At 49.7% G+C, this 21,924-nt stretch overlaps 1 protein-coding gene across 1 annotated transcript in view; it reads left to right on the top strand.

Annotated features, from left to right (window-relative positions):
• The first annotated feature begins 2,409 nt into the window (after positions 1-2,409).
• Positions 2,410-21,924, top strand: part of LOC119107246 (Down syndrome cell adhesion molecule-like protein Dscam2) — a 170,112-nt gene continuing 150,597 nt past the window's right edge. Inside the window, exons 1-3 of the mRNA XM_037230662.1 lie at positions 2,410-2,542; positions 9,368-9,485; positions 16,112-16,354. Coding sequence (XP_037086557.1) covers positions 2,410-2,542; positions 9,368-9,485; positions 16,112-16,354 — 494 coding nt within the window. The remainder of the gene's footprint in view (positions 2,543-9,367; positions 9,486-16,111; positions 16,355-21,924) is intronic.

Raw genomic sequence — 21,924 nt, 5'->3', positions numbered from 1 at the left:
GGCGTATGGGCCTCACCATTACTAGATTGAATGCAAACATGGACAGTCGAACACAGGCTACTCTAGCTCATACGACGCAGAAAATCATTTCGTCAGGCTTTTCGCTGGCCGCTGCATCCGATAACTTGACGGATAACTTCACAAATGACAGCAAAATCGGGTTTATGATTTAAAATACAGCACACAATCACTCACAGCCCTGGGCGTTTAGGCGGCCAGATTCTTTGGTGTTTAACGAAGTGTAGCGTAAAGTTCTTGGACAAAATATGCTGATTGAGACACAGTTCAACGCCACATGAAATCATCCATCTATATTTCAGTTTGGTGCTGTGGGCATGTGATATTCATTCCCTTACATGTTCTTTGCCTGTCTTATTACGAGCATCATGGATTTGACTGCTGAAAGTGTGGAAGATTCCGCTTCGGTGCATATCAATTGTCAATAGTGTGCACTGAAACTTCGATAGAAAATACGTTACATCGGTCTAATGCGTCAAGCAGATCATTGCTGTTGTGTTTACATAAAAGTTGGTAAATTGTTTTGATGTCGACGATGTAAGACATGTTAAGCAAACACTATTACATTTAGCTCATTATCGTAACCTAATCGTACCGCATCCATCCATCGTTAACTTGCTTGCTTTCTACCTATTGTCATCCATTTCAGCCCTACCTTTATCTTGATCACTCATGTCGGGGACGTAAGGATTACAGCACAATCTGTAGACGTGTCTACGTAACTACGTGCATACAGCTATGGCTGCGGCTAATTGCATGTACTTGATATGTCTAGTCAGGTACATGACTTTTTATAGCGACCAGGTCAAGCCATCAATTGCCCCACCATTAGGAATTTACCATCAGCTAGTTCGCTGTAAACTGAGTGATGGATGTAACATGAAAGAAGACTGAGTGACGGAATAATGTGCATGTGTAATCGACCCTTCTTACATGACAATCTCCTAGGACAGGTGGTGGCTTCTTAAACATCTTGACTTTAACACACGGGACTGCCGCTGAAACACGGGACACACAGTACTGCCGCTGAAACGCAGGACACACAGTACTGCCGCTGAAGCACAGGATACACAGTACTGCCGCCGAAGCACAGGGTACACAGTACTGCCGCTGAAACACAGGACACGCGATACTGCCGCTGAAACGCAGGACACACAGTACTGCCGCTGAAACACAGGAAACACAGTACTGTCGCTGAAACACAGGACACATAGTACTGCCGCTGAAGCACAGGACACACAGTACTGCCGCCGAAGCACAGGGTACACAGTACTGCCGCTGAAACACAGGACACACAGTACTGCCGCTGAAACACAGGACACACAGTACTGCCGCTGAAACACAGGATACACAGGACTGTCGCTGAAACACAGGACACACAGTACTGCCGCTGAAACACAGGACACATAGTACTGCCGCCGAAGCACAGGACACACAGTACTGCCGCTGAAACACAGGACACACGGGACTGTCACTGAAACACAGGACACACAGTACTGCCGCTGAAACACAGGACACACAGTACTGCCGCTGAAACACAGGACACACAGTACTGCCGCTGAAGCACAGGACACACAGTACTGCCGCCGAAGCACAGGGTACACAGTACTGCCGCTGAAACACAGGACACACAGTACTGCCGCTGAAACACAGGACACACAGTACCGCCGCTGAAGCACAGGACACACAGTACTGCCGCCGAAGCACAGGACACACAGTACTGCCGCTGAAGCACAGGATACACAGTACTGCCGCTGAAACACAGGACACACGGGACTGTCACTGAAACACAGGATACACAGTACTGCCGCTGAAGCACAGGATACACAGTACTGCCGCTGAAACACAGGACACACGGGACTGCCGCTGAAACACAGGACACGCGGGACTGCCGTCAAACTGGCGGAGTCGTCGCAGTCAGAGATCCGAGAACGCTGGTTATCGGGCGCAGTGGTCACGCGGTCAGAAGTCGTTCAGAGTCTAGAAACAGACTGTCCACTGTCAGGCCGCCTGGGTGGCTGGTCGGGAGACTGGCACATGACCGTCACACTGTCAGGCTGCTGTGAGACCGATGGAGAGACCGTCACACTGTCAGACTGCCGCTGGGCTCGGTCGAGGAACTGGCGCGTGGCTGAGCCTTGGTGACGCGCCGCCTGAGGCCGTCGACAGCGGAGTGACAACCGAGCCAGCAATTTTCTAAACAGGTTGGCGACAGACCAGCTTATGAAGCGCCGCCGGAGTGGCTGGGAGCCATTTTCCGCTAGTTAGTTGGCAGCTATAGCGTTTCGAAATACACGGACATCACTCACTGAAGAGGTCAGGCGATCCCACACATCGCACCATTTTCCAGCGTATTAACTGAGCTTTGTTTCCGCAGATGGGAAGTACGTCATGCTGCCCAGCGGCGAGCTGTTGTTGCAGTCATTCGATATCGGCGAGGGACACACGTTCCGCTGCCGCGTGGTCAACACGGTGACTGGTCAAACAAAGCTAAGCGCCAACGCTGCCAAGGTTCTCCAGCATGGTAAGCAGCGCTGAGAACGGCGCGGAACGTGACTGACGGCTTTGTTTACAATCAGAGTTTGATTCATTTGTAGCACAGGAAGCCATTTGCTTTACCTTCAAAAGCGGTCCAAGTACCCGGCTGAACAAAATCCAAACTAACAAATTGGCTCGGAGGGAAATATTCCTGCCACTATAACTGATGACATTAGACAGCTCCAAATCGATAGTTGCTGACGAATTATGAATATTGGTGTATTTATTTATATTGGCCTCTATATATTCATCAGTTATTGACCTCAATAAGTCATTTGCACGCATTTCACCACTTTGGGCTAGCTGCAGTGGAAAAAGAGTTGCACACATATCAGTCACCACCATTAATGGAGCACGTGGCCATGACCTGCACCCCGTTACCTCTCTCGAGGCGTCCGCGTGCCGCCGGTTTGCAACGAACTCCGCTGGGCGACTCCGTTGTATCCTACAGGGGAGTTGAGCTCGCGCGCGGCACGGTCTGCCTGCGGCTCAAGATATTCAATGCACGAAACTAGCCGGGCTTTAATTGCAGGAAGCCCCTGGGGGATCGGTGATGAGAGTGCAGCGCGCTGCAGTGATGTCTCGAGTGCAGGCAGACAACATTCCTCCGATGCCATTTTGTTAGCTGACGCCTGTTAGCCTGTGGCCACCTGTGCCTAACAGGCAATATCGACAGTGCACGGCTAGCGTCTGCTGGATGCATGCATTCGGGGCTGTTACAACTCGAACACCGTTGGACTGTCCATCAGCCGACAGACCTGTCAACTGTCAACACGTCATATTGCCTATTATAGAACAGACCTTATCAACAGATGATTAAATGACAAAAAAACACTTACACTGTTCACGGTCTAGCTGCACAGGATTTTGATCACCATGCCGGTGCGCTCTTGACTATCTGATCTCCTGTTTAGTTGTTTTGTCCCATCGATCAAAAGACCATGGAGGAAAGCTGTCAGCGGTGTCATGATTCTACTGACGCACAGCACGGGGACGTGACGGCCGAAAGGTTAGCACCTGGGGCTCAATCGTGGGGTCGTGGTTCGAATCCCAGTTGCGCCAGACTCCCCGCCTGAAGGTCCGCCCTCACTCTGAAGGTCCGCCCTCACTCTGTGAAATCGGACAAGCCTCCACTCTTCGCTCGGGAACGGGCGTTTCTGCTGAGTCGGTGGTGGACACCGGTTGGACTGACTGTGTCCATGCTTCCATAGTGTCAGTTTAGTGCCAGCGCTTGTGGTTATGATGTACCATCGGACGGCGTGTTAAGTCCTGGATCATGTCGATGTAGGACCGAACACCAACTTAGACCAAGCTGATCTGTTTTGCTATAAACGGGATGGCGTGACTTCCACTGCGTAAATCCAGGTGCTACTCGGTTGGGTTTAGCTGTGACTCAAGTAAAATCCAAACACAGATCAGCTTACGTGGAAAGCAAAACAGGGTTTAAGCGTCCTGTTTGCGCGGCTACTCGTTCCGTTCTTCTTGGACACTGGGAAGATCTAGAGAGACCGGGGAGAAGTCTTCAGCAGGAAAAAATAATCGCATATTCCCTGAGGTCGGTGTAATTTCCAATCCGTGACGATGGTCATGTCACATAAAGATGTTCAGTGCATTAGCGAGGAGCATTACTGGACCAGGCGACCTGTCGGCACAGGCGGCCAAATCTTAACATACAGGGCTCATCATGGCCAATTATGCGGACGTGATACGTGCCTCTATGTGTGAATTGTGCTAGCTTAAAATCGTTTACATACGTAAGTGATGCCTGTCGCGTGATGTGCGATGCCTGTTCAATGGAAATAGTTTGCATGCATAATTGATGCGCGATGCGTGATGCCTGTTTAGTTCAGCTCGCTTTCATGTCCGAATGAAGCGTGATGCGTGATGCCTATTTGCTTGAGTTCATTTGCATGTACACGTATGTCCGGGCATTCTAATTCTTAGACAGGCACTGTATCCTGGTAATGGCTGACAATTGCTCTTTGTTTAAGCCCCTGAATATTGGTATCCAGAAAAAACTGTGGCCTGCTCTTTCAAAACAACCTGAAAAATAGAGTAGGATCATCGGCAGGCAATTTTCAATTCACTTCTGCTGTTGTTTCGAGAAAGGCATGCTGACGAAATATCAACCTAACTTTATCTCTATTCTCTTATTTTTTCCCGAGGAATAAGGCTAACACTACTGTCTTATCTATGTCGCATAAAGTGTGAACAGGTTCGTTCGGTGGCTCACTGTATAGAGCGCCTGCCTTTCGATTCCCTCTCATGTAACGATGAAACTGTTCGAGTCACTTCAGGTGCCCGCTGTATACCCCTGACTGGGACGGCCTACGGCCAGCAGCACCGGCAACGCTCAAGACCAGGCGATGACAGCGGGTGGGGTGGACCGTGTCCAGCGTTTCTGCGCTCTGAACTTCCGCCGCAACATTCAGCCGTTGACCTAGAACTTGAAGATCGGATACTGGGCCAGGGCTTACGCAGCGCGGAATTATTAGCTTTTGATCCCAAAAGTCCAGTCATGTAGAAGACGAGAGCCAGATTAGTTATAAACTGTGTTCTACTGCTTAATTTTGGGTTATTTTGAGGCTTTGGCACTATTTTTATCCATACCGGTTGGCATTTTCATCATCTCCATGTTTAGTGGGTGCTGTTCCTTTCAGAATTACTTGTGCATCATGTTGGGGGATAGAAAGTTGTTCCAGTACAATGGGATGACTTTTGGAATTGTATGTCAATTACTACCATGCAATGCCCATATGTACCAAATACCAGTTAAAGGTGGCATGCCAGTTTTTGTACTTTTCTTTTATTACTAGATCAAACGCGTACCGTTTGATATCTAATATCAGTTTTTTTCGAAATCCTTGTGAATAACTCAGAATTTGTATTTGAAGTAGCTGCTCGTGCGGGAGAGAGACGTTCTATTTTAAAGTTTCTAAATGTTTCATTTTTTTGTCCAACTTTGATCATTTTGGCGGGGGAGGGGTGGGGGTGGGGCGTGTCCAGTTGCTTCTGTTTGACTCCGTGTGGCTCCGCCCATGACTCTGTTATAATCGACATCCACCTAACTTCATCAAAATTTCGCTGTTGCTTATTACCAGGATCAGGAGCGTACACTGAAATTTGCTATCCCGGGGGAGGGAAGGGGCACAAAAAGTCCACTTATATCCCAGGTTAGTCCGCCACAGCCGCATGCAAGTTTGTCCCCTTGAGGTAAAACATCACATTTTTTCGATTCATTTAAATTTGCTGGTCCACCCCGAATCGTATATCATCAGCATGTTAACACATTTTCACGCACCTTTTCATACATGTGATAAATGCAGCAAAGAAGTGGTATGTCACCCTAGAGGACACTACGTGTATACACCCCAACTACGGTTGTTTGCTTTTCCGAAATTAATGAGTTTAGTCATGCTCGATGAATTCCTTCTTATTTTTTTTTAAAACGCGTATTTAAATGCATGTAAACAACATTTTTCGATTTGATGGCCTCCAAAAGTGTAGCATGCCTAGCCTGAAAATGTTTGCATGTGTGACAATGCCACAGCTAGGCTGCTCAGACTGGTGAAATACACTAGGCCAAGAGTCATTTGCTGTGTTGTAGACTTCAGTAATAAATCCTGAGCCCGATATTTTCATTCACAACCATTGGATCTTATAGGATACATTACACATGACCCCTTCTGAAACTTTGTCAAAGGATCTTCTCAGGTTAGAATTTCATTTTCAAACTTTGCCAAGTCTTTAGCAGTCTGAATCTTTTCTGGATTTTTGCGAAGGGGTCCTTTGAAATCAAGGGTTTTTCTGCTTATGTTGTCGAACGATGGCTTATAAGTTCGGGCTTTAATTCAAATTTGTGGACTTAATTCACGTGTGAAATCTGAGATTTCTTCTGTGGGTTCAGGGACAGGTCCGCCATTGTTTGTGGCCGATCATCACCATGACCGTATCTATGCCATTTGGACGTGATACGCGAATTGGACGATTAGAAAAACTCGTCCAAACAAGCTGGCAATTGTCACCGGCGTTTCCGTGGGTCGTGCTTCGCGGGTAGGTGTCGTCGGAGGGGCCTTTCCCTCGGCTAATGGCCGTCGACACGCAAGAAACCGCCGCACATTACCGAGCCGCGACGCCGCGGCCGTGTCCGGTTACCGAGGCGATTTGCGCCGGGAACGGAACTCTCCGGACAGGAGCCCCATCCGGTTATGATGTGTAGCGGTGACGTCCATCAAACAAATCGGTTGTGAGCTTCATGTCTGCAAAATTGTACTTGTCCATTATACTTCGTGTGACATTTTATTTTTAACAGGATCTGTCTTACGTCGTAATAATGTTGCGAATATTTTCATTTGGAAACGGGACAAGTGGAGGCGAGTATGCCATATGCCATGCCTCATTTACACCTGGTGGTGCTCACGTAACGGTGGCACCTTATCGCCTGGCGGCAGAAAACTGAAAATAGAGGGAATGACAGCATTGGTGGCTTAAGAGATCATCGAGGTTCAGAACCTGTTTTGTTACCCAATATTTTCCGCTGGTTTTGCTTCAAGTAGCATTTGAAAACGTCCTTAGTGAGCTCAACCTCTTAACCATATGTGTAGGAGACAAATTGCTCTCGGGACGGTGTAAACTCCTTTCGTTTCTTCGACGGTATTTCCAGAACTGTCCAACTTTTCGTAGCTGGTTAGATTCTGCTTAGGTCGCCCGTCGCACTTAGTTATGCCAAACCAGTACATTTCCGTTCTTTACCGTCTCCGGTCACCGACTTTTGTATCGTGGCAAGTGTCCACACGGTGGAAAGGTGGAAAATCTGTGCTCTTTGATGTATTCGTGGTACTCTGAACCAAGAAATAATTTTGCAGGGTGGTTCTATGGGAAAGGCCTATATAATGCACACCATCAATGCCCATGACGTGAACAAAGACCAGTCGTGCCAGTGCCAAAGCAGGGTGAAATCTTGCAGACACTTCGATTGAACTGATATGATTGACAATAACCACTTGCGTTTACCACCTGGAATACATTAACATCTTATATTATGCGCCGAAATACTGTTGCGTCAGTAGTGATGCAAGTATTATTCAAAATCAAGGTAACGCCAGGTCAATCTGAAAAAAACGCTTCAAAACAATGCTGACAGAGTTAACAGTGTACTAATAGCATCGCACGAAAGCTTCAAATGATGTTGTCATTGCCGCATGGCAGCAGATTAACAGCTCCGGGACAAAACGGCATTGTGTTCCCATCGATTTACCGAATCCAGCAAGAACATTATCCGCGTTTAGTGGGTCAACGTGTCAAATGCAAACAAGGAAAGCAGAAACATTGCAGACCAGGTGTGTAGTGTCCTATTTAGTTGGGGGAAAGAAGCCTTCAGCTTACCCAAGTTGCGTGTAAAAATCCGGTTGTTGGCGTATTTCGGGGTTCAGGTGTCATTTTTCACTGTTCGGCCCTCCCCTCAACGTATTTGTCAACATCACGCCGCTGTCATAGACTGTTGGAGGTCATATACAACGTGCCAAATATCACCAAAAGGAATATTGTGCCCCTGAAATGGTCCGAAATTGAATACTATTACACACTTTTGCTGACAATGGCTCTTACAGTGCTCATCCGCGTTTGTTTGCGTTTGCTGTTTTGCGCCGGAATTTAGTGACGGTTCTGCACATTTCACTTTCGACTCGTCACCCGCCACCTCATTTCAGCAATGCTAAAGCAACGGAGCGAGTTAATTCTGTGGCAGGCGTTATCGAGGAGCTCTAGACGACGTGCATAGGGATAGAAAGAAGCACGCACAAAGTTAACCTCTATGGTCTAATGTTTTTGGACAATCGGCGGATGAATATGCTATTTAGAGCTTGGGATCGCTATCTGCAGTCATCGTTGTCTGCGGATTATTCAGCACTGCGCGACGCTTACCCCTTCGTGTCGCTGGGACGCCAATCTCTGCCACCATCATCCCCCACCAGTTCATGATCTCTCTCCAGCCGCCAGTTCATCGTCGCTCACCAGTTCATCATCCCTCACCAGCCACCAGATCATCATCCCTCACCAGCCGCCAGTTCATCATCCCTCACCAGCCGCCAGTTCATCATCCCCCACCAGTTCATGATCTCTCTCCAGCCGCCAGTTCATCATCCCTCACCAGGCACCAGTTCATCATCCCTCACCAGTTCATGATCTCTCTCCAGCCGCCAGTTCATCATCCCTCACCAGCCGCCAGTTCATCATCCCCCCACCAACCGCCAGTTCATGATCTCTCACTAGCCGCCAGTTCATCTTCGCTCACCAGTTCATCATCCCTCACCAGCCACCAGATCATCATCCCTCACCAGCCGCCAGTTCATCATCCCTCACCAGCCGTCAGTTCATCATCCCTCACTAGCTACCAGTTCATTGCAGAGCCCTATCAGACCTGACGGCATCTCCGGAAACCAGACAGGTAGAAAGGTTATTTTGGCAAAGTCCGTGTACTTTGCCGCGACAGGCAATTGCCGTACGGTAGCGATACCCGCTTGTGCCGTAGCTTGGTACACGAACAAATAACCTTATCTGAAATTAGTTGCATTATCAGTGAAAAAGTTGCGTTTAAGTTATTTATAGCATATGTAAAGGCATGCACCAGGATGCGCATCGCAAGTGCTGAATACTTCTGGCGAACCGAACACGCACCGCGCAAATGAGCTGGAGCACATTGCCTATCCGCTGACATACCGCAGCCAGCTGCGAAAGGAACGATGCATAGCGTGACGGGCCACATGGCCGACCCCGGCTGCGGCGCTGACCTCGGCTGTGTCGGCGGTTGCAGAGCCGGCGACACCCGACGCCCCCGAGGTGACCGTTCTCCGGAGAGAGGAGGTCGTCCGGGAGGGCGACACCCTGATCGTGCCATGTGTCGTGACGTCACAGCCCGTCGCCGAAGTACGGTACGTGCAGCGCCCGCTGGGGGATCGCCGATCGCCCTGGGGCTGTGGACTGCCGCTAATCCTTTTCTTAACCACACGAACAATCCAACTACCCACCGCCCATTATCAGGTCCCCGTGAGTGTTTTCGGTAGATCCTCTGTGAAGTATAGTACCTCCCCGTGCATTAAACAACTAATTACCACTTACGATCATAACAGAATTCGCGACACTTCCCGCTAGGAAATGGAAGGCAACGTTGCATAGCTAATGAGGGGCAAGGAGGAACCTTGAAGTCAGTTTGAGTATGCTGCGATCAGACAAATTTATTATTTTAAATTTATTTGTTTTATTAGTATAATAATGTTAATATATATGATAATAATATATAGCGATATATAATATATGTAATAAATATATGAACGATGTACATAAATATAACATCTAATAATGATATGATGATGAAATAAAATAAAATAATAAATTATAATAGTTATAAATATAATTATATATAAAAATATTACCTGCGGTCAGACAAAGCAAAGATGAAAACATCGTGTATTATTTCCTATCGAAAAAAACGAATGGTGCAATGAAGAGCATGCCAGTAAAATAGTGCTGAGATAGTTATCTTCAGAATTGTATTAGCAGCAAACAACAGTGTCTAGCATGTTGCGAATGCTTTTATGCTTTTAACAAGCACTCAGTTGAGGGCTAGTCTGTTCCCCGAAAGTTTTCCAAAATAACTTCCGAGTGGTGCAGGATAGCCGCACCCAATCCAGTATAGCTGTAGGCAATGAAAAAGCCAATCTGTTGTTGTATTAAATTGGATGTACCTTGTAAGTTCGTTGACCTGTGACAGGTTAAGAGCAAGACATGGCTGCCAGCGGAGACAATTCCTAGGGAACCGTTCAATATGGTGCGATAACGGAGTGGTGGAAAAGACATTCATTTTTGAGACGGCTTTTCCTGACAAGGAAATAAAACTAAGGGTTACGATTACTTCCTTTGGCCTTGGGTCAGGCGTGAGTTTTTGAGATCTTAGGAGGTGAATGTGCCACCCCTCCCCACCCGAGCGGCTTCGTTTAACAGTCGGCCAACTGGTCGTGTGCTAATGTACTTGATGCAACCAATCTGCAATCATAATAAGAGTGAATTACGTGTCAATGAGCATTGCTTGTCTCAACCAACCTAATCCGGGCTCATGCTCACGTTCAGACAGAAGCTTACGGCCTGTGTCCGTAGTTACGTCAGACGCACTCTCGCGGAGCACCAGAGCACGAGCCCGGATGATTACGGTGGTCTGTAGACGCTGCGGGCTGCACGCCGGTCAGCTCGCCGCTCGTTTTTCACCTTCAGTAGCAGACACATCTCTTTGAAGCACGTCATCACAGAGGCTCGATTGCTGCTCAAAGGGAATGCTCCACATTTGAAGATGTTGAAGCAAGCATGATATATGATAACATAAATTCATTTATAGCCATAGGTGTACGTTGAATCAGACAAACTGCTCAATGCAACACAGTTTCTCTATTTAGTATATAAGCTCCTCAGTACGCCATTGTTTGCGTCATGGAACATTTACATGACATTGAAGTACTGCCAAACTAGCCGCGCGAAATTGCCACTTACTCTTAGTGCTTAAAACTTGTCGGGAGCTGTGGCATGCACGAGATAGTCAGCACATCTTCACGGGCGTGCAGCTCAGAAACCAGAGGGCTCTAGATTTTAATAAGGATAGAGCTGTGAACTGCGCGCCCTCTCTCAACTCAACATGACGATTTCAGCCCAAACCAAATATCAATGTGCATCACTCTAAGGTGTTGAGTTTCCCCATGCAAGAGGTGGGAGGGGAGGGAACATTCAGCACGAACGACTGTTTTGCTGACTGCGCGGAGCATCAGGAACCCTCGTATCTAGTTGTTTAACGTAATAGCACTGATTGAGATGTCCCATGGTCAAGAACCCTGGGGTTTGCAACCAGTGCCCGCTTAAAACGTTAAGCTGGCACGATCTGTGATCCTGACTTTGCCCTCTCAGTAATTTATCTGACCACGTTTACAGCATAGTTCGTAATAAACAAAATTGAGTACGTTGCTCAGTGCATTTGCGAGGAACATTATTCAAATAGATAAAACAATAGTGATAGCATTATTCCTCGGAGAAAAGCCAGGAGAATGGAAACACAGATGGGCTGATATTTCGGCAACATGTCTTCATCGAAACAATGGCAGAAGTGAATTCAGAGCTGCCTTGATTTTAACTTCACTTTTGCAATTGTTTTGGTAAAGGCATTTTAAAAAAAATCAACCCATGTTATGCTCATGTATATGTTGTTCATGTATATGTATATGTAACCCATGTATATGTTGTATATACCCTGGCTTTTATTCGAGGAATAAGGTTATTACGACTGTCTTTTCTCAATAACAAGCTGAAATACTAATGCTATTATTTATAAACATTACAAACATCTAGAGCTATTATGTTTGAAGTAAGACAACTCAACGAATGAAAATGATTTCCCAGTCATTGTTTATTATTTCAACCTGCAATCAACCCGTTCCTTTTTCAGTGGTCCAAGTATCCCTCCCTAGGGAATCTCCCTCCCGGCCATTTGCCGTCATCGACTGAACTACTGTACACAACTTTCTGTTGCATTTGCTCATACCGCATTGCTTTGCGTGCAAAACTTTATAAAGAAATCAAATTTATAAATTATTGCATTGTTTTGTAGTGAACTTTGTAGATAAAGATACCCATCATATTTTGTTTCACAAATTTCGGTATGCAAACCTCCGCACGCATTTGTTTGATTTTGCGAAGTCAAAATAATTCGCTAAACTGGCCGGTACGACCTGGGTGGTTGCTTCAGGGCATACACAACAAGCTATGGTTAGTAGGTGCCCTCAAACCAATGCCGTCAACGTCACCTAATACCGTCAATGCAAGCCATACGGAAAGCTTTGCGCTCGCAGATATTTGCAAGCCAAGAAATGCTATACGAACACTCCGTGTTTTCTGCACGGCGCTCTACGCATAGGAAGAAATACGGTGCGGAGGGCATTACTGGAGCCATTCAGCTGACAGCGGAGCCAGGAGCGCCTCACAGGAGCTGTACTGTCGTCAGGCAGCGGCGCAGCGGCGCCCAGGGGCCCATCTGGCGCCGGCTCGACCGTCCCCGAGCTATGGTTAGCAGGTACCCACACGTCCTCTTACCCCTTCCCCCGTTCCCCATCATCTTGTCTCCTCGGTCAGACGGACCGATATTGTGACCTTCAGGCCGGAGGTGAGAAGCCGAAACGGGGCCGACAGCGCCGTTTGGGAGTTGACGGCTGACGACCTGATGACTGGCCGAGCCAGCGGACCGCCACAGATGAAGACTGGCAGTCACTTCGGTCCCTGCCTGGCCAGTAATGAGCTCCAGGCCATCGGGGGTGATGCGCAGCAGGTTTTGCACTTATTTTCCCAAATGCTCGAAACCTCTGTCGCCTCCGCTGGGCAAACTCGTTGATGTGTTTGGCTACTATGGTAACACCATCAATATCGTCAGTATCCCGCCACTGACCTGTCGGCCTTTGTCTCCTGATCTGCTGGTCTCATTCCTCCAGTCTCCTGGTTTTCTGGCCCTAATTATCGATCTCCTTTTTCTGAATCCCCGGTCTTCTGTCACTGATCTGACAGTGCCCTGCCCTTGATCTGTCAATCTCCCATCGCTCATCTCCCCCTCACTGGTCTGTCAGCTCCCCATCTCTTGATCGTCCGGACAGCTGATCCCTGACCGGTTGATGCCCGGCTCCTGATTGTGCCGATGTCCTGTGATCGTGGGCAACCAGGAACGCCGTGCGGGGCAGCGGGAGGCGAGGCGCCACCGGAGTCAGTAGGGGCACCGGGCGAGGCAGCGGGAGGCGAGGCGTCGCTGGAGTCATCAGGGGTGCCGGACGGAGGAGCAAGCTGCGAGGCGCCGCCGGAGTCAGCAAGGGCGCCGGGCAAGGCAGCGGGAGGCGTGGCGCCGTTGGAGTCACCAGGGGTGCCAGACGGAGGAGCAAGAGGCGAGGCGCCGCTGGAGTCAGCAGGGGTGCCGGACGGAGGACCAAGAGGCGAGGCGCCGCTGGAGTCAGCAGGGGCGCCGGGCGAGGCAGCAGGAGGCGAGACGGATAAGCACCAGCGGAAAAGACCAGCCGTCGTCGGCGGTAGTGTTTGCCGTCTCGCGTTAATTGGCTACGGCTGTGTCTAGAGAGTGCAAAGTGGGCTTATGCAGATCGGGCTCCCTACAATTTGAAGCGTCCGGAGAGACAGAGAGCGGTGGGACAGGGTGTACCGTGCATCACAGCGGGGGGAGGGGGTATGTATCGCAGAGAGTGTGTGTATCACAGCGGGGGGGCATGTATCACAGCAGGGGGGGGGGGAGGGGGGGGGGGGGGCATGCATCACGGCGGTCGGGGAGGGTAGACCATGTATCACAGCGTGAGGGATGTTTCACAGCGGGTGGCATGCATCAGAGCGAGGGGGCATGTGTCTCAGCGGGGGGAGGGGGGGGGGGGCAGGTATCACTGCGGGGAGGTGGCTTGCATCACAACGGGGGCATGTATCACAGCGGTCGAGGAGGGCAGACCATGTAGTACAGTGAGGAGGAGGGGCATGTATTACAGCGTGCAGAGAGCATATATCAGAGCGGGGGCATAAATCATAGCGCTGGGGGGGGGGGGGGGGGGGGGAGCTCGCCGAGAGAGCACTGCATAGGACATGCACGCGCAGATAGTGTTCAGTCGTTTTAGTCAGGATATTGTGATGTCGCAACCTAGACTGGCCAACATCACAATACTGAAGGTCACTAAAATGAATATAGTAGACAATATGACCTGGTAAAGAAAAACAGCATTTACTTGAGGAACGTGACTATGACAAAGCGATGATCCCAGTTGGCATAAATCGCCCGGCGACAAGGGCACTGCAAGGTGATCGGGATCACAGTTTACAGATGTATTACGCCGATGAATGTTTTTTTTTGAAAATATGATAAACAGTGTCTGCTGCTCACGGCGAATGATCCTGCCGTACGGTGCACGCAGGTCATAGTGCATCAAAACAAGATAACACCTACAGGGTGCAGAAATGCGTTTATCCCTTGTTTTCCATATTTCTGTGTGATGCGTTATATAAGTAACTGGGAACTTGCATGATGCCTCTAAAGGACACACACATATTACATATGTGTTGGGCATACTTGTCTCTTTGTTTAATGCTGTGAATTGGCGGAATGTGTGGCACATGTGATGGAGGTCACCGTTATCTATGGGTACCGACTACCGGTGCAGGTAAAATGGGGCGAGCTACTGACAACACGCATCATGCATCCGATATCAGTATGGCTAGTCTGGACATAGTGCATTCCATTTGAAACTAATAAAAATAGATTGAACTCTAATAGTTGAAATACGCCCCCATGCTATGCATTTATTACGGTTTCATTAGATTGATTGAAGGGCTTCATTTCAGCCCGAGCCCCTGTCCGCGAGTTACAAAAAACGCTAGGTTAATATTGTACTGTTTCATTTTCAGTGACGCATTGTGCCTTACGTTCACAGAGGACCATATCGAGCCTTTCACGTGTCCCCATCACACCACACATAACCGCTGTCACGTGACCCGTAACATACTTCCTGTATGGCTCGTCCAATTAAGATTCCCCGAACACGCCTTATCACGCGCCCGGGTGGCCGGCTGGATACCCTTCGCTTGGGTGGGCGTCAATTTGACCCTCCTGGGATCTCAGGAACTAAGAGGGCCGGAGACACCAAATTCACAGGGTGTCTTGGCCGGTACGTGAACTCACTTAGGCATAAGTTTTAGGTTGCTATGTTAAGATCTTCGGGTCAAATAAGTTCAAACAAGGTCGAACTCTGAGTTTTTCTCCAAAGTGTCCCCAGAACCTGTTAGATACCTGTTCTAAGCAAAAGGTCACTTGCTTACATAGAGCCAGTGACCTTGTATGACCTTAAGATGGTCATGGTGACCAGAATCATCGAAGACTGCTTTGAGTTTTGCATCCCAATAAGCGACAAAGATTACGCTAAGCACTATGTTCCTTAGAAGAAAAAAATTGGCCTTGGTCATTTTACGTCAGTGACCTATTAGAACCTTTAAGAAGCTCATGGAAGATGTCTTATGCGGTCCCTGTTATCAATCATTTCGAAATGAACACAAGAAACTACCTCATAAAGCAAGCCCTAGAGTAATAAAACAGTTGGTTTTGACCTTGGTCTGACCTTTGTACCTGACCCTATGTCAATGGAATTTGGTCATTTAATTATTGTACTGCCTAAGAAAGTATTTCAGAGATGTATGGCTTCGTCTAACACTCCATCAGGTTGAACGATTCCCTAGAAACTGACTTCGCTGAATTCGTGGACTGACTTTGACGTGCCTTTGGTCAGCGACTTTGAAAGGTACATCTCACGATGCGCTATTCAGTTGCTTACAGCTATGCAAAATTTGGCGCGGCCACGCCGCGCCGTTCGGAAACCATTTCGGAAAAGCCTCGAGGGGTCAATTAGACCCCCCACCCGAACGCGCACAAAGATGAAGCGCCTCACGCCAGTAGCCAGCAGCGTCGAGACCTTCTTCTCCATCCGCTCCGTTTCCACAGGTGGATGAAGCTGACCACGGACCGCGGCTCGGTACTGGCCGTTCAACATGGGCCCTTGCTCACCCTGAAGCCGGCGCGGCCGGGGGAAGCGGGCACATATGTCTGCCGCGCGACTAACGCGCACGGCTCGACGGAGATCAAGGTCAACGTCAAGGTCATCTCAGGTCTGCACGTGACCTTGACGCCGGCTCGGTCAACCGTCGACGTGGGCGCCGAAGCCGAGCTGATCTGCACGGTTCACGGGTAAGGACGGGGATTTCAAACACGGCTGCTTTCAAGAGCTTTGTCCGAGCTGACAGGATCCCCTGTGATCAAATCCCGGTCCAAGGAGATTTATTTGTGTTTTATATTTAAGAAGCGAATGGCTTCGGCTTTGTGCAAGCAGCTCGTTATAAAAGCTGCCTGACCTGTACAATAGTCTAGACCTGCAATGATTATTGCTGGTCGAAAGACTCTAATCCATAAAACCAAACCCTTTTTCTTCATTTCCCAGCTCTCAATCAACAGACACATTTTATCTGGGAAGAAATTTTACCCTCATGAACTTTCAAAATGTTCGTTAATCCGATGTACAAAATTGCACGGGCTGTAAGTTGTGGTTCTGTCCATCTGGCAAGCTGTAAGAATATTGTGAAGAGGGAACAGTTGCTGTTATTTTACTAATTTTGTCCAAAGCTATTTGACTGGATGGATTTCTGACAATGTAGAAAACGCATATCAGTGCTTGTTCTGTGAACCCTGACCGCACCATCCAACCGTGAAATTTCTGTTTAACAGCATAAGTGTGTAATAAGAGTTTATTACTGTAATGCCCGGCACGGCCCGCCGCGCACGCTGACCTCTTCTGACCTTGAGCAGCTGCAACTGCTGGCCACTGGCCTGCCACACATCGCAACATAATTCCTCAAATACTTCAGGAAATGCTTGCCTGTGGGAAATTTACGATTACACTGCTTAGAAAATTGCCCTGTCGCCGCCTCAGCTCATTAGGCAATTTACGAGGTCCTAAATTAGATAAGTACAGCAGACCGGATATTTGACCCAGTGAAGAGGTCGAGCTTCATTAAGTCGCCGAGTAGTGCCGAGACAGCTCCCATCAATGGACGGTGCAGCTGCGCTAAGGACCGAACTTATCTAGAGTTATGTCCCATGGCAGGCTGGCTTTACGTCCCCGCTCCAGCGGCGATCACCCCATTTCATAAGCCACTGGAGCCAGATCGGGGGGATCAGTCCGGTTTGGGAACCCCATGTGTTCCCGAACGAATAGTCCGACGGCCGTGATTTCCGGCTTGAGAACTTCCGTCCTCCGGTCTGGGAACGACTGACCTCTGGTCATCCAATACCTAATCTTTGACAACGCTTATCTCTGACCTTTGACATGCGAACCTCTGATCTCTGACCGTCGAGTCTCTGAGTTCTGTCCTGCGAACCCCTGACCTTTAAGCCCGGATAACTGACCACTGCTCTGCGAATCTCTGACCTCTGACCTCTGGCGTGCAAATCTCAGACCTCTGGCTTGTAAACCTCCGACCCGGGACCTACGAACGTCTGAAATGAAGCCTGAACTCTGGACTCTGGCGCGAGAACCGAGATCTCCAGTGATCTCCGCGAGAACCGAGATCTCCTACGAACGTCTGAACTGAAGCCTGAACTCTGAACTCTGGCGCGAGAACCGAGATCCTTAGCCTGTGAACTCCAGACATCTTACCCGTGCAGTTTTGACCTCCCGCCTACAGACGTCTGACCCACGACCTGCGGACCTTTCGCCTCTCGCCTGTAAAATCCTGAGCCCTGACCTGTGAACCTTGATATGTGGACTATAACTTCCGACGCCCGACTTACACCCACGGACCGTCGACTTGAGAACAACAGACGTTTCACATGACAAGCCCCTGGCCTCCGAAATGAAAATGTCTGACATCTGGACCAGAAGCCCCTGACCTCTTTGCCATACTCACGCTCACAGTGCGTTCCTTTTCTATCGAACTTCGCGCAGGACGCCGTTGAGATGCTTGCTTTTGTAGTCGCCATCCGCGCTGCTTCGAGCCTGGCACTTTTCTGCAGCACTGAGGACAGCAAAGCGAAGTCGAACGGCAGGGTCGCAGCCGACCGCTTGGGAATGGGTCCGGGAATTGAATGATTGGGTTGGACTTGCGTGATACCGGGCGAATGTGAACAAGACCACCCGTCAATCCTAATATAATCCAATGGTTAGAATATTCTGCCGCAGTGTCGCCAATGCTTTACATGTGGGAGCGTGTGGTACGTGATCTTAATGCATGCAATTCGTTGCGGAGCTCATTTACATCGCGGTTGTCTCTCATGTCAATAGTGAGTTGACGATGGTCAGTATCGTCCGTTTTGTCGATCCAAGCTGTTGGAGGGTGATTTTTCAGCCGGCTGTGGCGATATATCTTGCCCAGTTACTGCTGCCACGCATGAATAATGCCCTGGCGGGCGATACAAATTCCGTTGATGATAGCTGCGGCCTGCAATTAAGCTATTGAAGCATGCAGCCGTTTAGATCGATCCCAATGCTTGCTGCCTGTTTGGCTAGGCTGTAAACCGGCCCCGCAGTGCAGTCGAAGTAACAGTAAGGATCCTTCGCTTGGAAGCTACCGTCTGGATTGTGAAAGTGCGGTCCTGTACCCGCCCCCTCCCCCTCCGCGATTTGCGAGGAGGTCGTTACACGCCCCTTCGGTTTGACTACAGCTCCAAAGCAAATGACGTCAAAAATCTGTTTGATCTATACATGCGTCATGCTAGGTCAGATCAAAATGACGTTCCAGCATTGACCGACGATTATAGTTGCATTCCATGTCTGTCTCCAGGGCTCGTTCAATGTTCATGTGTGTTTGCTTTGGTCTACAGCAAGCTCGCAAGGCATTATGAATTGAAGTTGGATGAATCCAAAGTTCAGGGCATGAAAGGTCAAGTTCAAATGACCGGTCTCCACACTTGCCTATGGCCGTGCATGTCCCAATGGCGGCTTCTGCTCGCTGGCGAGTTGGGGTTTGTATCACCAGATCATCATAGGTTAATGCAGGCCTCTGGCCATCTGAGGCCCCGTCATAACGACGTCATACGGTCAAACGCAGGAGACCGTTTTTAGATTTGAATCCTATTTCATATTCACGAATGCCGATTGGGAGACCGATTCTGCCTGATGAGACGCAGTCCAAGTTAGCTGTCATGTGGAATCGTGATAAGTCCTTACAATTGTGCACGTCACGTCAGTTCTATGCATGATTAAGCAAAATTGACATTGGTCTCTGAAACTTACCTGTAAACATTCTATCGTGTTATGATAATAGCTGAAACTTTGTTTCATCTTTGCACTTAGTGAACTGAAATTTTGCACAATGCAAGGCGGAGCTTACGTGAACGTGAGAGGAAAAGAGCGTTCAAGTCCGCGTACATGACCTGACCTCGGGCGTTGCTTGGTCTATGTACATCATCATATAGATATTTCAAATGTACTCGACTCTCTCGTTGAACCTACTGCAAGTAAATGCGGCTATATTACGGCCCATAGTTGAAATCAATGAGCAGATTAAAAGGATCTTCTTGTAAGCAAATCGCAATTTTCGACTTCATCAGTGAGAGTGGTTATGTCATGCGAGTCAGAAAATTATTATTGCGCCGGTGTGCTGCTATCCGGCATTGTCGCTTCCGTTTCACAAATACCGATTTATTTGTTGGTTTCAAGCTGTTGAGAATGGGGGGAGGGGACATTCGGCATTAAGCAGCCAGCGCCAGGCACGTCTCCGTGTGCGGCCATGGTCGCGGGTTGGACGGTTAGATAATCAAGTGTTCTGCGACGCCAGCTTAACTTCGCGGCGGAGGTGCCTCCACAGAGATCGGGGTGGCAATGCGGCCGTTCCGTCGATGTGTAGAGGAAACAGGCAAACGTCGTGACCGGGAGGCGGTGAGCTGACGCCTGGTATCGAGTGACGGACCATAAATCGACGACATGTGGCTCATTGAGCAGACCAAAATATCCACCATGTGCGGGGGCCCGAATGGTGACACGCGCTTCTGCAACTTAATTACGCGTAAACTCGAGGCTAAATATATCCAATGGGGATATACAATGTTGATCGTGGTAACTACCATGATAGCATCGTGACGTATTCAACGATACGACCTCAATAAATGAATAAGCCAGACGCGTCACATCTTGCCGCGCCTTTTGAGGTCCAGCTCGCCTGCCGACTGCAGCCTGCATCAGCCACCGCACGCGTGTATGCCACTGAGTGCCTAGGAGCTGCAGCTGACCCCAGCGTGATCTCGCCCCTGCAGGTGGCCGCACGGCCCGGTGACCTGGTTCAAGGACACGCGGCCGCTGACCGCGGCCTCAGCGAGGACCGCTCTGTCTGGCGCGTGCCGAGTCTGCGACCGGAGCATGCCGGCGGTCTACCAGTGCTTCGTCGGAACGGCGAGAGCGGCGCGCTGCGCGAGGAGGCGCAGGCCACGGCCGCCGTCGCGTCGGAAGTAAGCCGCGGTCACTCGGCCGAAGGGGGGGGGGGGGAGGGGCGAGTACCCGAGTTAGAGACCGTGGGGCTCGGACAGGCGGTTTGTGGGAACCGTTTGGACCAAAAATACATATGTACATGCATGAACTGTGTGATGTTAGCAAACATATTTGCGTGACGGAAGACACCAGACTCGCTACTCTAAAAACAGCGTTCACGACCATCACGCCGAGTTCATACGACTCTTCAGGAGGAGGTGGGAGGGGGAGGGTGTGGAGGGGGCATACGAATCGCGGGTGACATGACTGCAGACAAGCTTTTTATATTTTGCCACGTAGTCATAAGTACGAAGGTCAGACATGCAAAGTAAATGTCTCTCGGAGGAACAAATGGTCTTCATGCCATTTTTGTTGTTGTCAGGAACAAACCAAATGCAGAAAAGCCGCTTCAAGTGAAATGCGGCTGATTTGATGCGACCACAGAAACGACTCCTACGATTGGTTGTCAAGGACTTTGTAGGCATTCATTTCTCTGATAGCTTCCCGAGTACAGCGTGCAGCAGTCGAAATGTTAGTAAAACGCAGCAGTTTAAATCTGTCATATAGCAGGCAGCATCACCTCATAGTCTTGTTGGTGTGGGCTACCTTATGCGGTCCCGTGGATGTAAGACGAAGTTGGAGGGTCGTTCCCCACCGGCAGACACGCCGCCCGTGCTGACCTCGTCATTCATGAAGCAAACGACGGACAGTGGCCGGCCAACGAGCCTGTCCTGTTCGGCCCGCGGCTCGCCCACGCCACACATCACCTGGCTGCTGGACGGCCGACCGCTGCCAGAAAACCCCAGGTATGACTCCGGCCACTCGACCGAGCACGCCAGGCAGGGATCCAGCGGCTCGGCTGAACACTCCGGGCACGGGTCCAGCCGCTGGACCGAACACTCCGGGCACGGGTCCAGCGGCTCGGCTGAACACTCCGGGTACGGGCCCAGCCGCTCGACCGAACACTCCGGATACTGGTCCAGCGGCTCGGCTGAACACTCCGAGTACGGGCTCAGCCGCTCGACCGAACAATCCGGGCACGGGTCCAGCCGCTCGACCGAACACTCCAGTACGGGTCCAGCCACTCGGCTGAACACTCCGGTACGGGTCCAGCCGCTCGACCGAACACTCCAGTACGGGCCCAGCCCCAGCCGCTCGGCTGGACACTCCGGTACGAGTCCAGCCGCTCGGCTGATCACTCCGGGTACGGGTCCAGCCGCTCGACCGAACACTCCGGTACGGGTCCAGCCGCTCGGCTGAAAACTCCGGTACGGGTCCAGCCGCTCGGCTGAACACTCCG

Source organism: Pollicipes pollicipes, unplaced genomic scaffold (genome assembly GCF_011947565.3).
Source record: "Pollicipes pollicipes isolate AB1234 unplaced genomic scaffold, Ppol_2.1 Scaffold_6686;HRSCAF=7923_pilon_pilon_pilon, whole genome shotgun sequence".
NCBI classification, from domain to species: Eukaryota; Metazoa; Arthropoda; class Thecostraca; order Pollicipedomorpha; family Pollicipedidae; genus Pollicipes; species Pollicipes pollicipes.
This window is presented reverse-complemented; position numbering and strand designations above follow the sequence as displayed.